The sequence below is a fragment of the Lutra lutra genome, chromosome 4 (assembly GCF_902655055.1).
Source record: "Lutra lutra chromosome 4, mLutLut1.2, whole genome shotgun sequence".
In the NCBI taxonomy this organism is placed as follows: Eukaryota; Metazoa; Chordata; class Mammalia; order Carnivora; family Mustelidae; genus Lutra; species Lutra lutra.
Genome location: NC_062281.1, coordinates 81,337,544 through 81,361,325, shown reverse-complemented (window position 1 = coordinate 81,361,325; position 23,782 = coordinate 81,337,544). Strand labels below are relative to the sequence as shown.

The following is a 23,782-nucleotide window of genomic DNA, read 5'->3' as shown; positions in this document are numbered from 1 at the left end:
CAATCCAGTACACATTTGTGACATCTCAGGTGACCATTTACCTGTGGGTCTATTTCTTTTTTTTTTTAAGATTTTATTTATTTATTTGACAGACAGAGATCACAAGTAGGCAGAGAGGCAGACAGAGGGAGAGGAAGCAGGCTCCCTGCTGAGCAGAGAGCCTGATGCGAGGCTCAATCCCAGGACCCTGGGATCATGACCTGAGCAGAAGGCAGAGGCTTAAACCCACTGAGCCACCCAGGCGCCCCCTGTGGGTCTATTTCTGGATTCTTCATTCTGCTTCATTTGTTCCTTTGCCATTGAATCAAATCCACACTTGTAATTTCTTTTATTTATAATAAAACTTAATATCTAATCTAAATCTTTCTACAACATGATTTGGAAAATGGACAGAGAAGGAAAAGTTGTACAGAGGTTTGAGTCAGCTCAGTGAGCTTCCTTTCTTTCCCAGATTTTAGCTACTGAAGTCCTGGCTGCCTTCATTGCCATCTGAACTTTTTGATTTTTGCATTTTATTCAGATCTTTGAGATTTTTTTTTTCATCTTGATGGTTTGTATGATACTGGCTAGATCTGCATAAAGCCATGTGTGGTTATTTTTTCATCTTTAAAGCAAGTTACAAAGTAAATAAGAAACAAAGTCATCCAGCCAAAGTCTTATTACTAGTAATCGATGGAAAGTGAAACCTAACCTACATGTTTCTATTATCCCAGAAATTAATGCCTGTTTTAAATTTTTCTGTATATCTCCAACTAGAAAATTATGTTAATATATACTACAGAAAATTTTGTTCCCTTGCTATATCACAGAATAAAATAAAGACAAATAAAATATCTTAACTAAAGTTATGGCTACTTACAGAGTAACACCTTTGGCAAACCATTAAACATCAATCCTTCAAAGTCTTGAGAGAAAAAACACTATGCCAGATCTTTAAATAAAAATAGATAATTGAAATAGTGACTGTTGATTCATCGACATGATAAAAAACTCATGAGATGAGGCATAGTGAAGATTTCTCATCACATTATATCAAACATATTATACCTTAAAATTATATCTTATTTGAGAAATATTTTAAATGTTGAGATTTTCTTACAAAAAATGATAATTTGGTAGTCTAAAAAAAGCATACAACAAGGAGCTCAGGATTATGCCAACTAAAAGGTTTATTTTTCCCTAACTTGCATGAATATATCAGCATAAGTATAACTCTGTTGGGTCCTTGGAACTCATTGAGCAATTGGGGTTTCACCACACTGGTCTAGCACAAGTTCTCCAATTCCAGCAGCTTTTCAGTGTCCCATTTCTGACCTCATTCCTTTCTCCCTTACACAACTTACTACTTAGGTGATCCATCATCTGTTATTCCAGGAAACTAGCCTTCCTGAGAGCTATCATGAGAAACCATATAGCTCAGCAGTTAACAGATCAATGTGTGGGTGAATCTTGACTCTGCCCCTTTCTGGATGTATGAATATGGGTTAATTAGATGACAGTTATGAATCTCAGTTTCCTAAATGGAGCTAATGTACATAAAACAACCAGTATAGAATAAGGCTTGTAATTAACACCACAAATGGTAATTTTTCATCTTGATTTTTTCATAAAAATATTTAGACACAAATTAATAATAAGTATGGCTTCTACCAAATGAGGAGATGGACTGTTTATTAATAACTACAGTATTAGAGGTATAATTCCAAAATGTGGCCAAACTGCAGTAAAGATCATCATTTTGCTTCACTCTTCAAAAACTTTTAAGTGGCAACTGTATTGAAAGAAGAGATTTGATAACACTTGGTAACATTAACAATTTGATAAATTAATAAGACATTTGGTTTTCTATCATCTACTTATCTCAGTAGATAACAATTGAACGCTTCAATGATAGTGCTCCCCAAGTGCCAGACTACCTAAAGATACTCATTAAAATGCAAATCTTTGGGTCCCTCCTTAGAAGTGTTAAATCAGAATCTTTGGGGAAAGAGAACTGGCCATCTTCATGGCCAAAATCTCCCCAGGAAACTTTTTTACATATTATGGTTTGAGAACAACTGCTTTATTGTTAAGTAAGAAATAAACCTTGCAGTTTTTACTTCCTTATGCTCTTAAATCACCCCAACCAGAGATATTGTGATAAAGTATGCATACTCAGGCATCAGTTACTGGAAAGAATCCAGGTGGGAAAAATACAAGTATAAAGTTATTATTTCAACCCTGAAGTTAGAAGAACTGGCTTGGCTATAGCACAGTGATAAATTCAGCTAGGTTGAAAATATTATTAACTTGATTACAAAAATATTATGTCAAGAAAATTAATATACCCATATAGTTCTAACAACACTGAATATTCTTAACTTCCAGTGATTTTGCCCTATGGAATAATCTAAATGCAACATAAATAATTTTAAATATAGAACAATGTTAGTACCTGTAAGCCCCCTATTGTCATCTCTCATATCATTCTACTCTCTTCCCTTATAGTAGTTGCCATATTTTTATTACGTGTTTTACAGTTTTAACAGCTGGGTCTTTGTTTACTGATCGTCTGCAAGGTCAGACTATCTGCTATACCATAGCAGGGACCTGTGTATTTTGGTCTGGACTCAAAGCCAGCAAACTGCTAAGCAGACCACAGATAATAAATATCTGTTGAATGAATAAAATGAGTGTTTTAGACTTTGAAAATTTTTATCAGAGCTTAACCATGAAGTTGTAACTTTTCCTCTAAATACATGATTTTGTAGTATTTGTGGTATTACAAATAAGGAGATCCAGTGGCATAATGGTGAAAGCATGGATTTCATAGTCACAAGACCATGAATTTTTATTACATGCCTATTGCTTTGGCTATGGAATCCATAAAGAAAGTATTTAATTATTCTTTCAGTTTCTTCAATCATGAAGCTTTCGAAACAAATATAATATAAAGGACAACTAGATAAGTAGGACTACTTCCCAGATTCAGAAGGTAGTAAAAATATAGGTAGTGGAAAGAAGCAGAGAATTTCTGATTACAAGACCACTAACAAGTTTCCACTCCCATACTAATTATTCTTTAGTCTCCAAATGACTTTTCATGGCAATCTGCAATCCAACTAGATTATAATTTTAGAAACCTCACAGATAAGCATAAGTACTCACAGAGTGTTCAAATTCTTGAGTTTCTTGAAGGCACTCCCAGGAATTTCTTGTATTCTGTTAAACCTCAAGTCTCTGGGAACATAAAAAAGAGAAATATTATATTTATGATTAATATTTATATTATATTCTTATATAATATATTATTATATTATATGTTATATTACTAATATATAATATTTATGATTATTATTTCCAGAAGTCTAAAAACTAATTCTATTTTTATAACCAAATTATGGCACTGAAGGACTAACCACGAGACAGTATTAGGTACATTATGCATAATTGTTAGGTACGTATGTTGTTTATAGCAGATTATGCATATCGGGTGCTATATGCTAGTCTAAAGACACCAGAAAAGTGCAGCTAGTTACAGATCTCTTCAAAGTGTTAAAAGCAGTTACACCATTTCCATTTGTCATATTTGTATGGCACTAAAACAAATTCTGTATATGGCAACATGCCAATTGAGCATAATAAATTTGAACAATATTGATAGGTCAGATGTCACTTATCAATTCAACATAACACCATTACTTGGGTCTAGGCAAAATTATTATTAATTAGTTAATTTTTCTTAATAGTCCAGGAACATAACAGCCTTCTAAGGAAATATTAAAATACGTAAAAAAAAAAAAATAGTGTAAGAGAGGCAGCCAACATTCTCTTTCATCAATTAATACATTACTTTATTCAGCATGTAAATTACTGAATGCCAATTACATTGCCACATTAAATAATAGGAACACAAAGATGAACAATATAAATGGTCCTTGCTACTGAGCAGGCACAGTTGAGTTGAAGATTACAAACAAATAATTACAGCACTAGTATATAAAGTATTAAAGTATATAAAGTATTATTGGTACAAAAGAGCAACAAACAAGATGTTCTGCACAGATAGCCAACTTAGGTATTGGTCTGCCTAGACCCTCTCTCAGTGAGAGAAGAACCCACTCCACTGCCTATAATTTTGGTGGAAATGTCAGTCATGTGCCCTTCAAGAGGGTGACTAAGGCCAGACAACTGTCTCCTTGGACACACTCCTTCTTCTGTGGGGAGCATATGACTCAAGCAAAGCAAATTGGGGGCATTCATGAGCTGCTGAATAAAACAGTTATGTTCTGTGTTTGGGATCAGAGATTATGAAAAATGAGTTATCTATGAACATAAGTGTCCAGATTAGAAAATAAAGTCAACTAGAGACAAAAAGGCGAAAATATGGGAGAAGAAAACAAAGCCCTGCATCCAGCTATGCCTGAGACCAAACTTACCTCCGACTTTTTAGTTATCTAGGCAATAAACTGTTATTTTGATAACTTTATTTGAGCTGAGTTTATTTCACTAATGTAGGGATCACAGGAAAAAGATGAAAAAATTGTTCGGAAATATGAGACCCAAGGGCAATGATACTGGAAAAACTTTACAGAGCATTAGTGTGTCAGGAAACCAACAAACACAAAAGCAAAAACAAAAAACAAAATATGTACTTCCCCCCAACTAATTTCTCAAAATAAAATTTTTCACCATCATAAAAAGTATTACTATTTTAAAATACTCAACTCAAAAATCTTTATAAGATTACCTTAAAATTCTATCAGTTTATGTTTCTCTTGAGTTGACTTGGAAGGATATTGCAATTTTATAGGAGCTTTTTCAATTAAAATAATTCAATTAAATTCTGTCACCAAGAAAGAAAAAAGATGCATGACATTTTTTTAAAAGGTATTCAATCAAAATAACTCATTGTGACTCTACGTCTTTGTAAGACGGAATGCACTGCTTAAACATCATACATTATTTGGTCTGTATTATATTTTTAAAAGAAACTTTATAAATTATGTGAAATTCTCACTATAAACCTACAGGAGATAAAGTTATATAAATCCAAATACTATAGGCCCTTAGTTTCCCTTCAACACAGAAGCTTCAAATTACAGAAAGGACTGTCCTCTCACATCAAACCATAAATCCTAATAGTCCTCCCAAACTGAACTCCCAACAATACAAGAAGGGAGTAAATATAAAAAGATAAATCACTTTCTTTTTTTAAGGCTTTGAAATTTTTTAAAAATTCAGAAAAGTACAAATAAGAAAAGAGTACTCTTTATTATCCATATCCAGAATTAACAACTGCTTTCACTTGATATAGTTACTTCTATTCACAGTTCCACACATTTTTATTTTGATTACACAAATCACATGTAAAAATATATTACAGGTGAAGTAAAAATCTCTTTTAACCACTACCTTAATTTTAGCTATGTCTCCTTCTCAAATATAACCTCTCTCCTGAGTGTGATGTTTCTTTTTAGACACACAAATGTACATAGGTATATGAATAAATGTAAGTAAAAAGTAAAATGTATACATATGAAAATAAACATAATAGAGGTAAATATAGAATATTTCATGTTTTTAAATTTACAGAAATGGAATTAAACTTTCTGTGGTTTTTAAAACTTCTCTTTTTCCCCCTCTACTGCATCTCTTCTAGGTCATTCTTTGACACATAAAGATCTAGATATTTATCCTCAACTGTTCTATAATATTTCACTATGCAGACACAGTTCTTTTATATATCCCCTTACTGACAGCTGTTTTGACTGTTATCAATTTTTTGCAACATTTACAAATAATATTTCAATAAACATGCATACATGTCTCCTTGTGCACCTGAAGAAATATTTCTCTGGAACATATTTAGAATTAGGATTGCTAGATCATAGTGTATGCACAGCTTCAGTTCTACAAAATGATGCCAACTCTGAATTCATTTTCAATTAAATAATACAGCAGTAATACATAATATATGTAATTTAAAATAATGCAAAAAGATGCTTGAACTAATCACCACATTTTAAATTTAAACTTTTCACTAATTGATTTAAGAGTAAAGGTGCTAGTTAGAATGACCAAAATTAGCAAGACTGGAAACAACGTGTGTTGGAGAGGATGTGGAGAAAGGGGAACCCTCTTACACTGTTGGTGGCAATGCAAGTTGGTGCAGCCACTTTGGAGAACAGTGTGGAGATTCCTTAAGAAATTAAAAATAGAGTTTCCCTATGACCCTGCAATTGCACTACTGGGTATTTACCCCAAAGATACAGATGTAGTGAAAAGAAGGGCCATATGTACCCCAATGTTCATAGCAGTAATGGCCATGGTCGCCAAGCTGTGGAAAGAACCAAGATGCCCTTCAATGGACGAATGAATAAGGAAGATGTGGTCCATATACAGTATGGAGTATTATGCCTCCATCAGAAAGGATGAATACCCAACTTTTGTAGCAACATGGACGGGACTGGAAGAGATTATGCTGAGTGAAATAAGTCAAGCAGAGAGAGTCAATTATAATATGGTTTCAATTATTTGTGGAGCATAACAAATAACACAGAGGACATGGGGAGATGGAGAGTAGAAGGGAGTTGAGGGAAATTGGAAGGGGAGGTGAACCATGAGAGACTATGGACTCTGCAAAACAATCTGAGGGTTTTGAAGGGGTGGGGGATGGGAGGTTGGGGGAGCCAGGTGGTGGGTATTAAGGAGGGCACCTATTGCATGGAGCACTGGGTATGGTGCAAAAACAATGAATTCTGTTACGCTAAAAAGAAATTAAAAAAAAAAAAGAGTAAAGGTGCTAAGTGTGTTGGTTATCAAAATTCCCTTTGTCTTCACTAACAAGCAAGATTAAGGTTTCCTGCCAGAGTAGTGTGGCAAGTTGTCCACTGTCCCAAGGGTTATTTAGGGGGCAGTGAGATACATGACGCACAGTTCTCACTGCTCAGGTAGCCACAGAGAAGCAGCTTTCCAGAAAAGCAAAGCACACTTAAAGAAACCCAAAGATTATTTCCCCCTTGACTTAAAACTCTTATAAGACATATATAGATGCACCAAAGTTAGCATGTTAACATTCATGTTCTTTGTCAGTATATTCTACCACATAAACTTGTGTAGTTTGGTAGATTATAAACTAAAACTCTAAGGAAAGACTTCCCTTCCTAGTTTTGTTTTTGTTTTTTCTTTTTTTTTAAGATTTTTTATTTATTTATTTGACAGACAGAGGCCACAAGTAGGCAGAGAGTCAGGCAGAGAGAGAGAGAGAGAGAGAAGTAGGCTCCCTGCTGAGCAGAGAGCCCCACATGGGGCCCGATCCCAGGACCCTGGGATCATGACCTGAGCCAAAGGCAGAGGCTTTAACCCACTGAGCCACCCAGGCGCCCCTTCCCTTCCTAGTTTTAATTGCTGCATTTTAGAATTGCATATGGGGCATTACACGATACATTGCTGAAAGTAGTATTTACCATACCTTTTCATGAAATTACACTAAAAGATCATCTGAATTCAAATTACCACCAAATTTGGATCATACTACCTTCTATGTAAATAAGTTTATCCAAAAATAATTATTTATTTCCCCATATTGCCTCTATTACATTCAAGATGGATCACTAAAATTTCACCCACACAAAATTTGTCATTTATATAAAACTTCACATAGCATTATTTGTAGCATTATTTTTTCATCCTTTGCATAGAGTTAAAATTGAATTTTTATATATCCTGCACAATTCATCCCTTTATGATATATGTAATATTGATAAAATAATATTCATAAAAATAATTATTATTTAGCACAATTTTCATCCCATTCACTTTTCACTGGAATTCAATTTGGAAGCAACTTTAGGAAAGGCACCAAGATGAAAACTGAGCTCATGGTGCTTACTGGCAGTGGTCAACATGAGTTTGTCTGTTTATCTGTCTGTCTGGCCTGCCTGCCTCCAGCTCAAGTTGTTAAAGCTGAAGAAGAAATGTTTAATGATTTTTATGGTGAGAAATTTGGAATTGATGTTTTTAACCAATAAGAGATGGGTTTTAGTTCAAATTTAATCCAAAAGATTCTCCTTCCAAAATGAGTTTAAATGATTCCCCCATTGTACATAGAAGGCAGAGAACAAGCAAGGACAGACAGCAAAGTGAACTAGGCTTAAACAAATTAGCATAACTCAAGATCATGTTATTTAGTTCCTTCATGGAACAGGGCACACCACGCCCACATCACCGCCCATTACACACCTTCTGGGTGGGTTAGATGGAGCTATACTATGTCTGTGTGGAAAAATCCAGAGAAAGATCTCACAGAGTGATAGAGATGTTAGACCTTTCCCAAAGGCCTGAGGTTCCCAGTATATTTTATAAATGCCAGACATAGGGCATATTTTTTGAAAACATTAAACAAGTGGGTATTTAAACATAAAAAATAAAATTGTAATTTGTCCACAGATGATAGTCTAATTTAAGTTATAAGACGAATGCAATGCTCTTAAAAAACACTATCAGCCTTCCCCTTGACTGAATGCATAGGTCATTAGGAGATAATATCAAAATCTAAATTTGAGATCTTGAACGTAAGACCCAAGCTACACAGATCATCTGGTCCCACTGTAGTGTGGGTCCTCCTAATAGTACCCTAGTTTGAGATGGTCTACAGGTTTATTGTGAGCAGATGCCTGAGCTAAGGGGGCCCATGCCTAGCCATTTTAGCTAAGAACCTGGCACTGAGAGAGCAAAACAAATAAGGAAAACTCTCAGAGAGCACCAACTTAACAGGCTGATTTCTGTCTGAGTGTGCTACTTGTTTCCTCTTAAGTGAAAAATATTCATTCTGGCAGAAAGTCTATCTTCATGAAAAAAAGATCAAGCAGATCTGTACTTGAGCCAAAAGCATTCTTGTTGAAGGCGGGGATGCAACTAAGTCACTGTAAAGTCAAAAGCATAAAACTGTAGAAATAACATAAGCAGGATCTTGTCTTCCCTGGATTCAGGAAGGGCAGGAGGGAGTAAGATAACTTCTGATAGCCCGGCCATCATCTCTCCCAGGAGCACACACCTGTGCACTCCTTCCTCTGTTCTGTCTCTGGAATCGAAGCCATTTGCATGCTCTGCTCCCTGCAGCCAGGTTCCCTATTGTTCTGATCCTAACTGCTAGAGCTGTCCCAGCCTCCATCTCCTTTCTCAACTGCTGTCCTTTGTGCCATCTCCTCATCCATGGGTTCTAAACTGTCCAGACCTTGGAATCAGGGGAAGAATGTAACAGATCTCTCCACAACTTCACCTACTGCCCTAAAACATCTTTCTCTTTCAATCTTACAGCTCTTTCAGAATAGGAATTGGAAAAACATTTTCCAGGTAAGGAAGAGCTGCTGGAGGACACCACTGAATGCATGGCTTGCCTGATTTCCAATCATGTTCTTTGGTTCTCTCTGATATCAGGTTGATTTTCTGCCTACCAAGGGTCAAGCAGCCAGAGCTTGAGTCTATCTTCTGTTGCTGTTTGTCTGGCTTGATGTTAACCTATTATGAAGGGTAATTTATGTCAACTTGACTAAACCATGGTACCCAGATTTTGGTCAAACACCAGTCTAGATATTGCTGTGAAGGTATATTTTTATATGTGATTAACACCAAAATCAGTAAACTTTGAAAAAGCAGATACCCTCCCTAATGTGAACCCTAAAATGATCATCTGATCGCTTAAATTCTTTAAGAGGAAAAGACTGAAGTGTTTGAGAAAGGTAGAATTCTGCCTCCAATGCCCTTCATAACTGAGCTGCAAATCAACTCTTGCCTGGGTCTCCAGACTGCCAGCCTCTTCTTCAAAATTCAGACTTGCTAGCCCCCACAAAAGCATGAGCCAATTCCTTAAAATGAATCCTTCTCTCTTTTCTCTTGCTCTGTTTTAGAAAGAGCCTAATGATTTCCTCATTCTATTGGTTAAGTTTCTCTAGAAAACCCTACCACACCCAATATGACCCTGACAAAAGTGGAAATGACCGTGTTCATTCATTCCTTCATTCAGTGTAGTTTTTCGGAAGACATGGCTCACACTTGGCCAAGCATCATCCTTTGTAAGAGAGAGGCAAGTAGTTTCAGTGAATGAAACAGCCGGGGTCAGAAAGGGTTGAACCCCTGGCCAGGGAGGCTCAACCAAGTTTTCCAAACCTGTATGGAATATGCATAGTCACCGAAGGGCCTCCCAAGTTCAGATCTGCATCTCAGAATTCTCTGAGGAGGGCAGCTCTGAGGAGTCTTAACTCCTGACAAGTGCTACTTCAGTGAAAATCATCACTAGCTGTACGGAGACCACCAAGTGAAGAGTACAAGAAAGAAAGGGCTGGTCTCATGTGAACATTGCCTGGGGTTGGTGCTGGGTAAATAGTACTGGCATTTTTCCTTTTTTTTTTTTTTTCTCCACATTCGATACTCATCTACATACCTTCAATAATGGCTAAAGTATCTATACATAAATCACAACACTATAAAGACTTCAAAGAAGATATTAGAACAACCTTATAATAGTTTCTCAATCTACCTTCTTTATTTTGCTCTTCAATGAAATTTCCAGCCTAGCTCCACACTATTTTCCAGAAATGGATTATAATCACTTCTCAAACTATGAATTAAACCAAGCCGGACTTGTTCACAAAATCCCCAGGATGAAGAAATCAATTAAACAATAGGTCTTAAAGCACTGAGAGCCGAAAGTTAAAATTGGAAGGTAACAGGGGAACACACACACAAAGACTTAGGTTATGCTTTTCTCTAATATCCCAGTTTCTTACAAGGAACAAGTATGCTATTATAATCTTGAAGAACTTGAACTTTTTTTAAAAAAAGTAGTCTTACAGAATAATTAGTCCAACCTCTGACTCTATGTGTAAGACAAGAGGGAAAAGCAAAAGGGAGAGGAAAGAAGTGGAATATAAGTACATATTCATCTTGGCTAAATCTTAACACTACATTTTCAAGGCAGTTGTTAATATGTTGATTTCAGAATTGGAACTTTTCATTCAAAACATTTCACTCACCTCAAAGCAAAACAAGTGGCCATGGGGAATGGCTCTCAAGTGTGTCTGCTTACAAAGCAGGCACTGTCTACAGACTCCCACCTAACCTTAAACTCCTCCTGAGGAAAATGGGCCCAGGACAATGGAAGGGCACATTCATCATCTGCCAGCCACTGAGGACCAGAGGTTGTATCAGAAAACAGTCTTCCTGATTTTCATTTTATTATAATTTCCACCTCATTATCCTAAACCAAATTCCCACTTCCCTCAGACAGGGCAGTTAGCATTTCATTTAAATCCTTTGTCTTCCAGAGGTTACGTGGTGAGAATTAACAAATACCCCATGCTTGCACAAATGAGCTAACAATGAAAATGTCAATGGAAGGTGTGAACCAGTCCAAGGTAAGTCAATATGAACGTTGAGTGTCCAGCTGCATCACTGAGGTCATTAAAAGCATCCAAATAGGGGCCTCTGGGTGGTTCAGTGGGTTAAGCCTCTGCCTTCGGCTCAGGTCATGATCTCAGGGTCCTGGGATCGAGTCCCGCATCAGGCTCTCTGCTTGGCAGGGAGACTGCTTCTCCCTCTCTCTCTCTGCCTGCCTCTCTGCCTACTTGTGATCTCTGCCTGTCAAATAAATAAATAAAATATTTTTTAAAAAAGCATCCAAATATAAAAGAAAGCATTATAATTTTGAAGCATGGCGTTCCTGTCTGTGGAAACCTAAAGAAAACAGACAACCTGACAAAATAGTTCCAGACTTTTTTCTTTGTGTACATGGTCCTTCCAGCAGATGTCACTAAAGAGCAGGCCACTCTTCTAGGTCAAAGAAATGATTTCAAGGGAGATGAGGTGGTTTAATATGTGCTAAATTTCACAGTACCAGGAGGACTAGACTATAGGCTGAATAGTGTTCCCTGAATCCCATTCACTTGCATGTGAAAATAGCAGTCAGCAGCAAAGCTTCACTCTGAGGTGCTAAAATACCACATTGCATAAAATAATGTTTTTTGATACAAAAGTTGGGTATTTATCCTTTCTGATAGAGGCATAATACTTCATAGTGTATATGGACCACATCTTCCTTATCCATTTGTCTGTCAATCTGAGGGTTTTGAAGGGGCGGGGGGTGGGAGGTTGGAGGAGCCAGGTGGTAGGTATTATGGAGGGCATGTATTGCATGGAGCACTGGGTATGGTGCATAAACAATGAATTCTGTTACACTGAAAAGAAATTAAATAAAAATAATAATAATAATGTTTTTTGGAGAATAAGAAGCTGTGACTGAATCTTCACATAAAACTCAAATGTAACCTCTTGAATGTAAAGACATTGCTAACTTTGTCATTTGAGTGAAAACATATTTCAAAATAATAAGATTTAACTTTTAAAATTAATTACTTAACATAATTCATACTATTACCATCATTATAATACTATGCAACAATATTAACATTTCTGTCCCCTCTTTTCATGTTAAGCATGGCTTATCCGAATGCCCCTGTGCTTGGGAGAGTGGCCAACACCATTAGATCCTGCTAGACAAGTATGCCACATGAGCAAATAAATACAGTCTGAAAGAATATTACAGAATTCCTGAGATCAGACTTGGTTATGTTTTTATCTTGGATTACATTTATCTTGTTTGTCCTTCCCGCTTCCTACTATTAGGTTGCTACTTTGTTCTGGGGTTGTTAGAAAGATCTCCCTTAACCTGGTTCTCCACCATGTATTTGATGACCAAGAGCTTGTCAGGGGTGAGATTCATTTCCGGGATGCACTGTGCCACAGGATAAAGCTGATCTTGTTTGCGTGTCACATATCTAGCTCCATACCTCCCCACACCTCCCCGTCTGTCCTTAGGCACACTGGAGTGAAATGGGCCAAACTTTTTAATCACATATTGGTCACACTGTTTCATAACTCTACATGTGTGCACTTGCTGTTCCTTTGTTTGGAATGTCCTGTCTTTTCTTTATCACATGCTCAAGTATTCTCCAAGACAACATGCAAATATCACCCCCATGATAAAACTACCTTTGAAGCATCCTCACAGTTGGTCAGAAGGAAGCACACATAGCAAGTAATAGCAGCTCTGTCACCTGCACTAGCTACTTGGGTATCCCTCATCATCAATATCGACTGCCTTCCATGATGTAATATTGGCATGACCCTCCAAATCCATCCTTTATTTCCTCAGTGAAACATTCCTTGACAACTTCTCTCTGGGGTCCTATGTGATCCTTCAAGGCATTTGCAGTGGGAGGCAGTTTAGCTTTGTGGTTTGAAGTGCAGGCTTCAGAACCAAAGAAGCACACTGAATTTAGTCTTGGCCACTCCCCAGCCATGTGACTTTCGACAGGCCCATAATCTCTCTGGGGTTCCTCATCATAAAATGTTGATGATATTACTCATCATTATGAGTATGATATTAAATATCATAATTCACCCAAACCATTTACAGTAGTGCTTAGCATGTGGTAAATGTTAGTAGTTGTAACATTACCACCGTCAATATAAATTCTGTTATTATAGCATTTTAAATACAACATTGTAATTTTCTAATTATAGGGTCTGTGCTTCCCACCCAACACAGCTAAATTGGGAGCTTCTTAAGAGCAGGAAATATGTCCAAGTCATCTTTGTATACATAGCATAAAGTTTGCATCTTGAGCATAAGTACTGAGACAGAGCATTTAATAACAATTATCACAACAATAATAATAGTGGGATAAATCAGCTATGGTTCACAATAGGCAATATAGGAAATACTAGAAATATAAAACAAATGAAAAGTGAGGTTTCAGTTCAGTTGCATATAAGACACTCATCAATAAATGAAAAATCAACTTTTCTAAATATTAGTGAAAACACTCTTATTCAAAACCCATTTTTCAGAAAGAAAAAAGAAATTCAGTTAACTTAATGTATAGTTATTCCTCTGTGAAACTAGACACTGACGTTTGCAATTTTGTACCTGGGAGTCACACATAAGATTGGCCTGATTATTGAGAAATGTGACCTGTATGCTACAGACAATGACAGGAAATCAAATCTCCATATACAACTACTTCATTCCTATAACTATCAGAGAAGCTGACAAAGTTATTAGATTTTTCGATAGCCTCAACTTCTCAAATATGTGAAGTCTTTTTGGAAAATACATTTCTGTCTATAATTTTAGTAAATTATTTAACACTTTTGCTTCTATCTCCCATACCAAGATTTCCATGCCAATGATAACAACTGGAGGAAAAAAATCTAATTTTATTTCAAAAAGAAATAAGTCTCTTTATTTAGTATTTTTGCTGCATTTATTTGTCAGCTCACTAAAGGTGACTTTCTCCTTTATCATTTCATTCAAATTGTCCTGGCCCAGGCCATCTATGTACTCTTGATAGATAAAGTCAATGAATGTGTTTGAGTCATCATTTTACTTTGTCTTTTGGTGGCATTTGATAATGTTAACTCCCTTCCTCTTTAAGCCCTCCTGGATTTTCTCCTTTCTCTCCTAATAGACTGTCATAGACTCCTTTTCCAGATCAGGTACTTTTTGTTTGCCTCTTAAACACTGATGTCTCCAAGGCTGTGCTTTCAGCCCTCTTCTTTCCTCCCTTAACCTTCTCAAGCAATCTTATCCACTATTTTGGTTGCTTGAAACTAAGTAAAAGCAAAGAAACATGAATTATATATGAATAACATGTATGTGCATATACACATATACATTCATATATATAAAAACACACATTCCAAATCTCTACCTTTTTCTTAGATATCTACCACATTCTCCAAGCCTGACATTAATCCAACCACTTGATCTCCCTAAGAGATAAAGGTTCCAAAGTCACCTGAACTTTCCCCAAAGCCTGGTTCCTAATATCCACCCAGACACAAAATCACAGACCTAAGAACACATTTGAATAGCTATCAAGTCCCCTCTGAGTCCTACCCCAGGCTAGTTCTACACCCACATCATCACCATCCAGACAATCTATATGCTCATGGACTCACTACATGCCCCTTGCACGCAGCTGTGTAGGATTTCTGTAGGAAAGCAATCATTTTTGTTTTGTTGTTGATTTATTTTAACCTTCACAGTTTAAAATCTTTCAGTGGCTCTCCACTGTCAGCAGAGCCGAACGGTAACTGCTTGTATTGGTATATGAAGCCTTCCCTGATTCCCCTACTTCCCAGCCTTTCACCTGTGAATACTTTTGGCACCCTATTTTTAGCCATGCCAAAGTACTTTCAATCTCTAGAACACTTCAAAATGTATCATGCTTTTATGGCTTTTGGTGTGTTGTTCTTTCTTTCTAGAATTTCTTCTCACCATCCAACCTAGAAAAAAAAAAATCCATCTTCGAGCATTATGCTTAATAGTGATCTCTTCTATAAAGCCATGAACCTCATTTAAAAACCTACTCATTACAATTGCATCAAAAAGAATAAAATACCTAGGAATAAATTTAACCAAGGATGTAAAAGATCTCTACACTGGAAACTATAAGATATTGATGAAAGAAACTGAAGATGTTACATAAATGGAAAAAACTCTTCACTTATCAATTGGAAGAATATTGTTAAGAATATTGTACTACTTAAAGAAATCTACAGATTTAATGCAATCCCTATGAAAATTTCAATGGCATTATTCACAGAAATAGAACATATAATTCTAAAATTTATAGGGGACTACAAAAGACCTCAAATAGCAAAAGTGATCTTGAGAAAGAAGAACAAAAAACCAGAGGCATCACACCTCCTAATTTCAAGCTATATTATAAAGTTGTTATATTATAGCAATCGAAACAGTATGGTACCAGCATAAAAATAGAGACTGAGATCAATGCAACAGAACAGACAGCCCAACAATAAACCAACACATATGTGGTCAATTAATTTATGACAAAGAAGTCAAGAATATACAGTGGGGAAAGGGTATTCTCTTTAATAAGTGGCATTGGGAAAACTGGACAGCCACATGCCAAAGAATGAAACTGGACTATTATCTTACACCATACACAAAAATTAACTCAAAATGGGTTAAAGACTTGAATTTAAGATTTGAAACCATAAAACTCCTAAAAGAAAACATAGGCAGTGAGCTCCTTGACATTGGTCTTGGTGATGATTTTTTTTGGATTTGAAACCAAAATCAAAACAACAAATGCAAAACAAAGTAAATGGGATATATCAAACTAAAAAGCTTATGTACTGGATAGGAAACCATTAATAAAATGGAAAGGCAACCTATTTATTGAATAGGAGAAAATATTTTCAAGTCTATCTCTGATAAGGGCTAATATCCAAAATATACAAAAACTACAACTCAATACAAAAAAAAAAAAAATTAACAGTGTAACTTAAAAAAATGGGCAGGTGATCTGAATACTTTCCCAAAGAGGACATAGAAATGGCCAATTAGTATATTAAAAAGTGCTCAATATCACTAATCATCAGAGAAATGCAAATCAAAAATACAGTTAGATATCACCTCACACCTGTTAGAATGGCTATTATGGAAGGAAGGGAAGGGGGTGGAAGAGGGAATGGGAATGGGAAGGAGAAAAGAGAAGGAGAAGAAGAGGAAGGAGGAGGAGAAGGAGAGAGAGGGGGAGAAGAAAAAGAAACAGTGTTGGAAAATATAACCCTTGTTCACTGTTGGTGGGACTGTAAATTGCTGCAGCTACTATGGAAGACTGTATGGAGTTTCCTCAAAAAATAAAAATAAAACTACCACTTAATTTAACAATTCCACTTGTAGGTATTTATCTGAAGGAAACAAAACATTAATTGGAAAGATATGTGTGCCGCCATGTTCATTGCAGCGTTATTTATAAGAGCCAAAACTTGGAAGCAACCTAATAGTCCATGAATGGATGAACAGATTTTTAAAATGTGGTATATACAATGAAATATTATTCGGTCATAAAAAAGAAGGAAATCTGTATTTGCAACAACATGGATGGACCTTGAAGTCATATACTGAGTGAGATAAGTCAGACAAAGAAAGAAAAATACTTAAATGTGGATCCAAAGAAGAAAAAAAAAGGAAGGAAAGCTCAACTGTGCCTTTGGTGTACATTTTCCCCTTCCTTAGCTACTATTCTGTAAGCATCTGCAACACAGCCCACAGGTTCTGTTCCAGGCACTGAGCATGGTCACTAAGATGTAATTTGGTTCAACAAAGAGGTGAAAGAATGAGTGCATTACACTCCTAAAAGTTCTAAAACATACCTTTCGCAAAAACAAAGTATTTTTTCCCTATGTTATCCCTACTAAATTTCCACACAACAAAAACTGAAAAAAGAATATTTATTTAACTTACAGAAAAATGGTTTGTCCTCTTTTCTTTACCAATCTGCTCTTTTCATGACTGGTTTTCTGTAATGGTATTTTTGTACTATCATTCACCGCACAGTGAGATCAGTGTAACTTCTCATCCAAAGAGCTTAATAAATGTCTATGACCTCACTACATTATAGAATAGGATAGCAAGACAGAAAAATCAACATGCTGAGAAAGTGGCCACAATAGCACAACTTGTTGAAAGAGCAACTTCAATTCCTCTCACTAAAAACACACAAAGAAGAGGGGGCATCTTTTTTGAAAACTACTTGCGCTAGAGAGATGCTCAGAATTAGTGTACAGCATATGGCTACATTACATATTTGTTCATTCCGTGGCAAAGCCTTTTGTTTTAAGGCTCAGAAATGGGCTTTCACAAATCTGCTTCCATCTGTATTCCATGCCTGTAAATCATCCTGTTTGAAACAGGTTGACAACATATTTGAGCCCTTGGGTGAGATTCTGCCTCTAACATAGCTGAATCCCTGACTGAGAGTCATTGGACTACCCATTTTTGTGTCACAGGTAGGAATTATTGTGTCAACCTCAGAAAGCTTACCAGTATTGTGGAAGCTTAAAAGAAGGACCAACCGGGGCGCCTGGGTGGCTCAGTGGGTTAAGCCTCTGCCTTCAGCTCAGGTCATGGTCTCAGAGTCCTGGGATCGAGTCCCGCGTCAGGCTCTCTGTTCAGCAGGGAGCCTGCTTCACCCTCTCTCTGCCTGCTTCTCTACCCACTTGTGATCTCTCTCTCTCTCTCTCTCTCTCTGTCAAATAAATAAAACATTTAAAAAAAAAAAAAAGAAGGACCAACTAGCTGAGTATTATGGTGAACATTATCTACTTCCACCAGTTTTTACCATAATACAAAATCTTATTTCCAATGAATTATCATGTTAGTAATACAACAGGCTAAAAGAAGAATTTTACTCTTGCCAGAAGAATTTTACTCAACCTACTTCTTTCTATAGTATCTGTAACTTATTTGTACAAATGTATATTGACTGCTGGTGTTATATTTCAATTTATGATACAGATCATAATTCATGTCACAAAATTCTCTAACCCCATAACATACACAATTTGAACATTTTTTATCATTAACATTCTCTCATTAAAATAATACGTTAACAATATTATCTTCTATTAAAAAATTATTCTTCCTTTAAGTGGCATGAGAGATAAAGATTGAAATTTATTCTTTATCAAATGTCTCAGATATTTCTAGAAATATTACATGATCAGAAAATCCATAAACTCCTAAGTGTTCTTACATAAAACAAATGACCAACAAACATTGGTTGAGGAATGATTCATGTATGTATGTATATAAGGACAAATGCATGAATAGATGGATAGATGTGAGCTCTTTCAAAAAGACAATGAATACAAAGTAAAACAAATATTATGAAAAATAAATAATATGGTAGCCCACACACTGAAGTCACTCAGAAGCTGTATGATAAAAAAGAATGAATGATGTGAATGAATACATAAAATATCAACTTATTTTATCCCTCAGGTTAACCAAAAAACAATCTGTTGGAAGAAATCTGTCAATCATGTATTTCAATCCAGATTTAGAAAATAAAGAAAAAAAGTCTATAAAAATTCATAGAATTAACTAAAAAAGAGACTAGGTATCAGATCCTCTGACTTTGTTTAAAGTGATTTTCCATTAGAATATATATTGTTTTCTTCCAGTACAAAAATGAAAAAAATGGTTCTATTTTCAGAGAAACTTTTTTTAATGAGCAAAAGAATACTATACAATTTGTTGTAGCTTCTAGTCAGCAGTTTCATTTTATGACTGCAATGATGGAATGATTATAATTGCTTAGTTAGGCTTTGGAAACATTTTTAACTTCTTAGGCAATTTATAATTTATGGCATCCTTTAATCTCTTGATTAGAAGATGGTTGCTTAAACTTTTCAGAGCAACTTCAGAGTTTCAAATGTGCTACAGATTGGCAGGAAGCACTACACATAAGCACTACATAAGCTTACACATAAGCACTACACATACTCATAAAGTTAGATTAAATTCCTAATTTCATTAACCAAAGATTAAAAAGTAACTATCAAGAGCAAAATGGCCATGCTGGGCAGGAGTAAATTTAGCTTAGATTTCCTGAACTTAAGAATCCAAAACAGAGACATGCTAATCTAAGGGATGAATTTTTAACCATTTACAAAATATTTTTACTCACACACACATACATGCACACAGAGAATACCTCCATGAACACCTAAGAACACAGAATATGTTACACTTCTCCATATCTTCCCTAAGTCCATAAATGCATTTATGAACAATGAAGTAATGCCATTATGATTTATGATTCTTATGATAAATCATGTTTTTATTTTTAATCATTTTTAAATTTACTGATAAAGTATGATGCACTAGAAAGAGCACTGGGTTTTAGATTAAAGTCTACTGCTAACTAGCTGCATGCCACTGGCAATTTCTTTAACCTCTATGAAAAACTGAGTGAAGTGTCTTCATTTGGAGAAAGATGAAATTTATTTACCTCTGTACTAAGTAACACTCTTACCAAATCTAATAATTAAGTATAAAATCCTCATTAGTCTGTGTTTGCATAATAATTGTTATCAGTCTGTATGAGGCTAATAATTATAGTACTGGAAATCCATATGTACCAAACAAAATTCTTTTTTCTTAGGAGTTAAATTTGCAATAAAACCTAAGAAGTTTTCTCCTTTCATAGCATTACAACAGAGACCTGTGTAGTGTTACACTGTTTACCAAATTTTATTTATTTATTTATTTATTTATTTATATCTGTGTTCTTTATTTTTTAACATTTTTAATTATAATATATCATTTGTTTCAGAATTACAGATCTGTGATCCATCAGTCTTACACAACACCCAGCATTCATCACAACACATACCCTCCCCAGTGTTCATCACCTATCAACCCCATCCCCCAACCCCCTCCCCTCCATCAACTCTGTGTTTGTTTCCTAAGATTAAGAGTCTCTTAGGTTTTGTCTCCCTCTCTGGTTTTCTCTTGTTTCTTTTTTCTTTTTTTTTTTCCTCTCTTATCCTATAATCCTGTCTTGTTTCTTAAATTCCACATATCAGTGAGATCATATGATAATTGTCTTCTCTTATTGACTTATTTTGCTTAGCATAATACTCTCTACTTCCACCTATGTCATTGCAAATGGCAATATTTCATCTTTTTGATGGCTGTGTAATATTCTATTGTATATATCTACCACGTTTTTTATCCATTCATCTGTCAATGGGCATCTGGGCTCTTTCCATAGTTGGGCTATTGTGGACATTACTGCTATAAACATTGGGATGCAGGTGCCTCTTCAGATCACTACATTGTATCTTTGGGGTAAATACACAGTACTACAATTTCTAGATCATAGGGTAGCTCTAGTTTCAACTTTTTGAGGAATCTCCATACTGTTTTCCAGAGTGGCTACACAAGCTTGAATTCCCACCAACAGTGTAGGAGGGTTTCCATTTTTCCTCCTCTTCACCAACATCTGTTGTTTCCTGATTTGTTAATTTTAGCCATTCTGACTGGTATGAGGTGATATCTCATTGTGGTTTTGATTTGTATTTCCCTGATGCCGAGTGGTGATGTTGAGCACTTTTTCATGTGTCTGTTGGCCATTTGGATGTTTTCTTTGAAGAAATGTCTGTTCATATCTTCTGCCCATTTCTTGATTGGATTATTTGTTTTTTGGGTATTGAGTTTGGTATGTTCTTTATAGATTTTGGATACTAGCCCTTTATGTTATATGTTGTTTGCAAATATCTTCTCCAATTCTGTCAGTTGTCTTTTGGCTTTGTTGACTGTTTGTTATGCAAATGCTTTTTACCTTGGTGAAGTCCCAAGCGTTCATTTTTTACTTTGTTTCCCTTGCCCACCAAATCCCATTTAGAAATAAAGGTCTGAGTTTTCTTCTAAAGTACATAAGAATTAAATATTGTAGTGCTATTATCATTTTTCAAAATATGTGACTGTATCTCATCTACTAATTTTTGTCTCTGTTCTACACTTATGGTAAATCTTTAGGAAAATGGTAAAATAAACAAAGTTTGCTGGCTCTCTGGATCCTTGGTCATGTTCCTGGAGCCAACAGTCCAGCAGGCTCCACTTCCCTATGCATGGCTGCCTCTAAATGAAGGTCAGTCAGTATGGTGGGTAGAAAAATAAAAGTTAAGAGTTTTTCTCCAGAAGATCTATGGTAAAATCTATTTCCAAAAAGAAACAAACAGTAAAGAATTGGCAAATAAAGTGAATAAATCTAAATATATACTGATGGTATAAATTTTTAAATAATGTTATTGTGAGTTCTAAAGAGAGAGAATTAAATTACACTATAAAAATCAAAATATATATTCAGGGAAGATTATTAAAATTAAACTTTTGTAAAGTCCTTGTTTGAGAGAAAGGTAAAAGTATTGATTATATTCAAACTTATAGATTAAGTATACCTATGCTAAAGTTTCTAGTATAATCATTAAATATAGAAATGAATTGATTAACTTTCAAACTACCAGAAGATAAATTGAAAAGGAAAGTGGTCAAAAGAGGTCAAGAAAGAAATGATTGCTTTAAAAGTCATGGAAATGGTAAGAAAAACAGAAACCAGAAAAGATTATAGAAATAAATGAAAATACATCAGTATTTTCAATAAATGTAAATGGACTAAATGCTCCAATTAAAAAAAAGATTATTATAATCGATCAAGAGGTTAAAAATCAGCCATAAATCAAAAGTCAAAATTCCATAATTAGCACGTGACAGATCTGCTTTTTTGTTTTGTTGTTGTTTTTTGTTTGTTTTTTTTTGTTAAGATTTATTTATTTATTTATTTATTTGACAGAGATCACAAGTAGGCAGAGAGGCAGGCAGAGAGAGAGAGAGAGAGATTGGGAAGCAGGCTCCCTGCTGAGCAGAGAGCCCGATGCGGGCCTCGATCCCAGGACCCTGAGATCATGACCTGAGCCGAAGGCAGCGGCTTAACCCACTGAGCCACCCAGGCGCCCTTTTGTTTGTTTTTTTAAGAGAGGAAGAGTACACCAGTGATGAGGGGTAAACGGGGAGGAAGAGGAGGAAAGAGTCTGAAGAAGTTTCTGTGCTGTGCACAGAGCCCAAAGCCAGGCTCAGTCCCACAACCACAAGATCATGACCTGAGCCATGACCAAGAATTTGAGGCTCAACTGACTGAGCTACTCAGGTGCCCCTTGATAGATCTGATTTAAACCCAAATTGCAATTCTACTTCTAACCAAGATGGAATAACAAGGATAAGACCAGATTTGCTCTCCCACTTGAAACAATAAAGAAAAACCAAACAATATATATAAACACTGACACCAGGTAGTAGGCAATGAAAGACAGTGATTCCCAAAAGATGCAAAGCAAATGAAATGGACCCAAAAATCACCTTATTGCTGGAGTTCTCAAGACAGAGAATCAGAAAAGAGATAACATAGAGAAAGAACCCCGATCTGCAAAAGGCCCTCTCAAATATTCAGCAGAAGAGCAATCACTGCTTTGTGTGAAGACCCTACCCAGCACCAGAGAAAGAGCCACATGGAACAAAGAGCAGTATCAAATGCAGTGATGCCAAGAGCATCAAACTATTTCCAAATAACTTGCCTGAAATTGCAGAACAAAGCTCTTGGACATTTATAGAAATATAAAAATATGCAGCACCCAAAATTATAAAATTCACAATATAAGGCATTAGACCAAAGGTTACCAGGCAGCAAAGAGGCAGGAAAACATGCTTCATAACAAGGAGAAAGATCAATCAATTGATTCTTACCAAAATTGATACAGATGTTAGAAGATCAGACAAGGAAGGATGGCAAATCAGAATTCCACAGATCAAAATCTTAGCGACATGAAGATCTTAAAATCAAATTTCTAAAGATGAAAATGATAACATTTGCAATGAAAAATACGGGATTAGCAGCATATTAGATATTGCAGAAGAAATGATTAGTGAATTTGAAGGCATAGCAATAGAAATTATCCAAATGAAACAAAAAGAATTTTATTTTTTCTCTTTTATAACATATAGTATTTTATTTTCCTTACTCCTTATCTATCCATGTGGACATTTATTGACAAGTCCTTTTCATATGATTTCATGCTAAAATAAACCATAGTGAAATATGACTTTTTTTTTCTTGGAAGTCTTGGTGCACATAAGTCATGGAGCATGGATTACTTTATTTCATCTTAAATAGCATTTTTTTATATTTAAGAGTTAATTAAATTTTATTGTAATAATTTTGGAAAAATACCAAAAAGCATGAAGAATAGCATTTTATTCACGCATAAGCTTGTCTGCTAGAGTGAAGCCCAATTAATAATTTGGTATACAGTCTTCTTGTCTTTTTTCTAGGTAAAACATTTACATATCCATTTCCAGACTGAC

At 35.5% G+C, this 23,782-nt stretch overlaps 1 protein-coding gene across 1 annotated transcript in view; it reads right to left on the bottom strand.

Moving 5' to 3' along the window:
• PXDNL (peroxidasin like) overlaps window positions 1–23,782 on the bottom strand; it is a 466,402-nt gene that overhangs the window by 295,543 nt on the left and 147,077 nt on the right. Inside the window, 1 exon segment of the mRNA XM_047727586.1 lies at window positions 3,148–3,219. Within this exon segment, the coding sequence (XP_047583542.1) occupies window positions 3,148–3,219 (72 nt within the window).